Here is a 3,209-nt window from a genome sequence, read left to right on the forward strand (position 1 = left end):
TTAAGTTGGGGGAGGTTCAATATTTGGTCCTTGATGAAACAGACCATATGCTTGTTCTTGGATTTGAGGAAGATGTGGAAATAATATTAGAAGCTCTTGGATTTGAGCAAATGTGGAAATAATATTAGAAAAGCTTTCATCCGAGAGGTGGAGTTCATAGTCAGAGTGAGAGGAAGAAGACGGTGAATCCACAACAGAGATGATGGTTTAACAGGTGATTGAATTCTGGGTTAGCATGAAACTGAGAAGGAAGTGCCGACGTTTGAAGAAAGATGGACGGAATTTAATGAAAGGGTAAAACTGACTTTCTATCCTTTTTTATATTTTAAAAGCGATGACAATTATCAAAAATAATAGAGGTGATGTAAATTAACTGATAGTTTAAGAAATTTACCATTTTTTCGATAAAACTGAAATTTATTAAACAGAACAAGAAAACAGACCAAAAGAACTAGCCATACCAAACTTTGGAAGAATCTACCCACAGACCAGACTGAGGGGTGAGGCTTTGGATTCCCGAGTCTTGACGAAAATATCATCGTTGACGATCGAACGACGGCTTTTGGATTTTCTTGACCTACAAAAAAGTTTTCGACTCCGTGGTCTGTTGTGCTTTCCTCCGTTTGCAGACCGAAGTTTCAATGGCAGCTACGGTTAGAGAAGAAGAAAATCAAAAATTTGTTAAGAGATCAAAGAATAGCGGTGCAGGCCCAATCTTCCTTGACAATGGTGCTATGCGATCTCTGCTCTCTTATCAATCTCTCCTCCAACACTTGCAATATTCTTTCCCCTCGGTTTCCACAGCGATTCAATCACCTATTCGACAAAACTATTCTATCGATTCTTCGTCATCTCTGCTTTTGATGCCATCTTGGTCTCTCTCTCCTTTTTTGCCTTACATCGGTGTCAAGCTCGTAACTTCTTACCCCCAGAACTCGGCTCGAAACTTGCCCGGAATCCATGCGAGTTACCTCCTCTTTGATTCGACTACGGGCCAGCCTGTAGCTGTGATGGACGGAACCGAATTGACTCTTTGGAGAACTGCATGTGTTTCTGCTTTAGCTTCGAAATTCCTATCTAGAGAAGACTCGGAGGTTCTCGTGATGATCGGGGCGGGGTCATTAGCTCCTTACCTAGTAAAAGCTCATGCTTCAGTGAGGCCCAATTTGAAGAAAGTAATCATATGGAACAGAAGGGTAGAGAGAGCTAGTGATTTGGCTAAGAAATTGCAAGAAGAAGAAGATTTGAATGGTGTTTGTTTTGAGCATACAGAGTGTTTGAATGAGATTATTGGATTAGGCGATATCGTGAGCTGTGCGACGAGTTCTGAGAGTCCGATTGTGATGGGTGGGGCGTTAAAAGCCGGTGCCCATTTGGATTTGGTAGGTTCCTTTACGCCATCGATGAGGGAATGCGATGATGAGGCGATTAAGAGAGGGAGAGTGTTTGTTGACTGTGAGGCTGCATTGATCGAAGCTGGAGAGTTGGTGGGAGCTTTTCAGAGGGGAGTTCTTTCCCATGAAGAGATTGGTGGGAGCTTGGTGGATTTGATCAAAGGAGATAAGGTTGGAAGGAATAGCTCTGAGGAGATAACTCTGTTCAAATCTGTTGGTTCGGCAGTTGTAGATATACTGAGCGCCCAATTGGTATATGAGAGTTACTTGGATGCTAACCTCTGAGCCCGGCTTCTACTCTCATAGCTGCCATTTTTAATCTGTTCTATAAGTGGCTTATAACCCTGTTCTCACTTACTGTTTGTCCACACCGCCATTGCAGCAGTTTGATTACATTCAACTATATTTTTACTGCCTGCTTTGTATTGATGTACGAGAATAGACTACCTTAAAGGATTCTTGTTTTGTAATTTCTTTAGTCTTGTCTACTTGTTTTTCTTGGTTCTGCTATTATGGAGGTTACTCCTTTATCTAGGCTTCCTTATTATTTGAAGTATATTGTATTAAATAACTTGTTATGAAGGGAATTTCTTCTTCTATTTTGAGTTTTTAATCTCAATTTCTGAATCTATCTGGATTACAAGAACCGATCTACCTCCCAACTCCCTGATAAGATCCTTGGTTGGTTTCTTCCTTTTTCAACTCGATATCACACAAAGGAGTTGGCCTTCTAGTTCCCTGGGTGTCTCCAACTGCAGAAGAATCTTGCCTGATTTGATAGCATGGTTGCTGGAATTTCAGATAAAATCACTGATTATTCAGTCTACCACCAGGCGAAACTATATAAACCTCTATTGCTAGAGAATATATTTGATGATACGCGAGAAAGGAATACAATTTCACAGATGACTGAGGAATGTTATCGTGTTAAACCCTCAACTAGTTGGGACCGCTTGCAGGCGGCAGCTTTTGGCTTTGTGAGGTAGGTGCAATTAAAGCAGCTTAATCAAAGATTCAGGCCTCAATTGGGCTCCTAGTCATCGCACAAGGGCAGCATTTGTACAAGCACTGGCTCGACATTCCGGTGGCCTGGATTGATCATACCTATCAGAATTAGAGTCAGCATACGCCTTCCTTGTTAAAGGAAAAATGTGGGGGGGGGGGGGGGGGGGATATGGAAATTTGTTTAAATTGCAACCATATTGTGAATACACAACTCATAATTTGGCCATGGGAATGAAAGCTTCTCGAGTTGAAATGTAAAATAGATTGTTTTTCCATAATCCAAATGAAATGGTTGTCCTAATTTATCAGCTGCAATCAGTCCCTTGCACAGGAATTTTCTGGTTATTAGATATTTGACTTCTGATAGATGTATGTATTGATCTATACAGCAAACATTAATGAACCAACGTATTGATATATAATATTTGGGCCCTCCAGAATTCAACTAGGGGATATTTGACAACAATATACCATTAAGATAAAGAATACAAGATTTGATTCAAGGAGCGAAACCCAGTAAGAAAGAGGAGGTTGAGGAAGAAGGTGGTGGAAGCAGGCCTCCAATGCTGCCCGCTTCATTGCCCCCCTTACCTCCCCACACAAGTCAATGCTCAGTTCGTAACCTGTTTTCTAATATTGCCAACAATTTCACTGTTTTGTTTTCCTATTAACATTTATATTTGCATGAGACCACCATCTTCACTTAAAACAGCATCTGACTTTGATTAATCGCCTGGGATCTACTTGCCAAAAATTGGTGAAAGCAAAGAACAGAGCAAGAAGTAAAACCAAATAACGGTGCGAAAAATA

General features: G+C 40.8%; 1 protein-coding gene across 1 annotated transcript; it reads left to right on the forward strand.

Moving 5' to 3' along the window:
• The first annotated feature begins 423 nt into the window (after window positions 1-423).
• LOC104613056 (NAD(P)-binding Rossmann-fold superfamily protein) lies at window positions 424-1,993 on the forward strand. Its single transcript, XM_010280745.3, has one exon. It carries the CDS (start codon window positions 642-644, stop codon window positions 1,677-1,679), a length of 1,038 nt encoding a protein of 345 aa, XP_010279047.1. The 5' UTR covers window positions 424-641; the 3' UTR covers window positions 1,680-1,993.
• The last annotated feature ends 1,216 nt before the right edge of the window (window positions 1,994-3,209 follow it).

Source organism: Nelumbo nucifera, chromosome 6 (assembly GCF_055504915.1).
Source record: "Nelumbo nucifera cultivar China Antique chromosome 6, China Antique-T2T, whole genome shotgun sequence".
Lineage (NCBI taxonomy): Eukaryota > Viridiplantae > Streptophyta > Magnoliopsida > Proteales > Nelumbonaceae > Nelumbo > Nelumbo nucifera.

What these genes read in the sequence shown, in the direction of transcription:
- LOC104613056 (XM_010280745.3), top strand. Translation starts at nt 642, where the DNA reads ATGGCAGCTACGGTTAGAGAAGAAGAAAATCAAAAATTTGTTAAGAGA.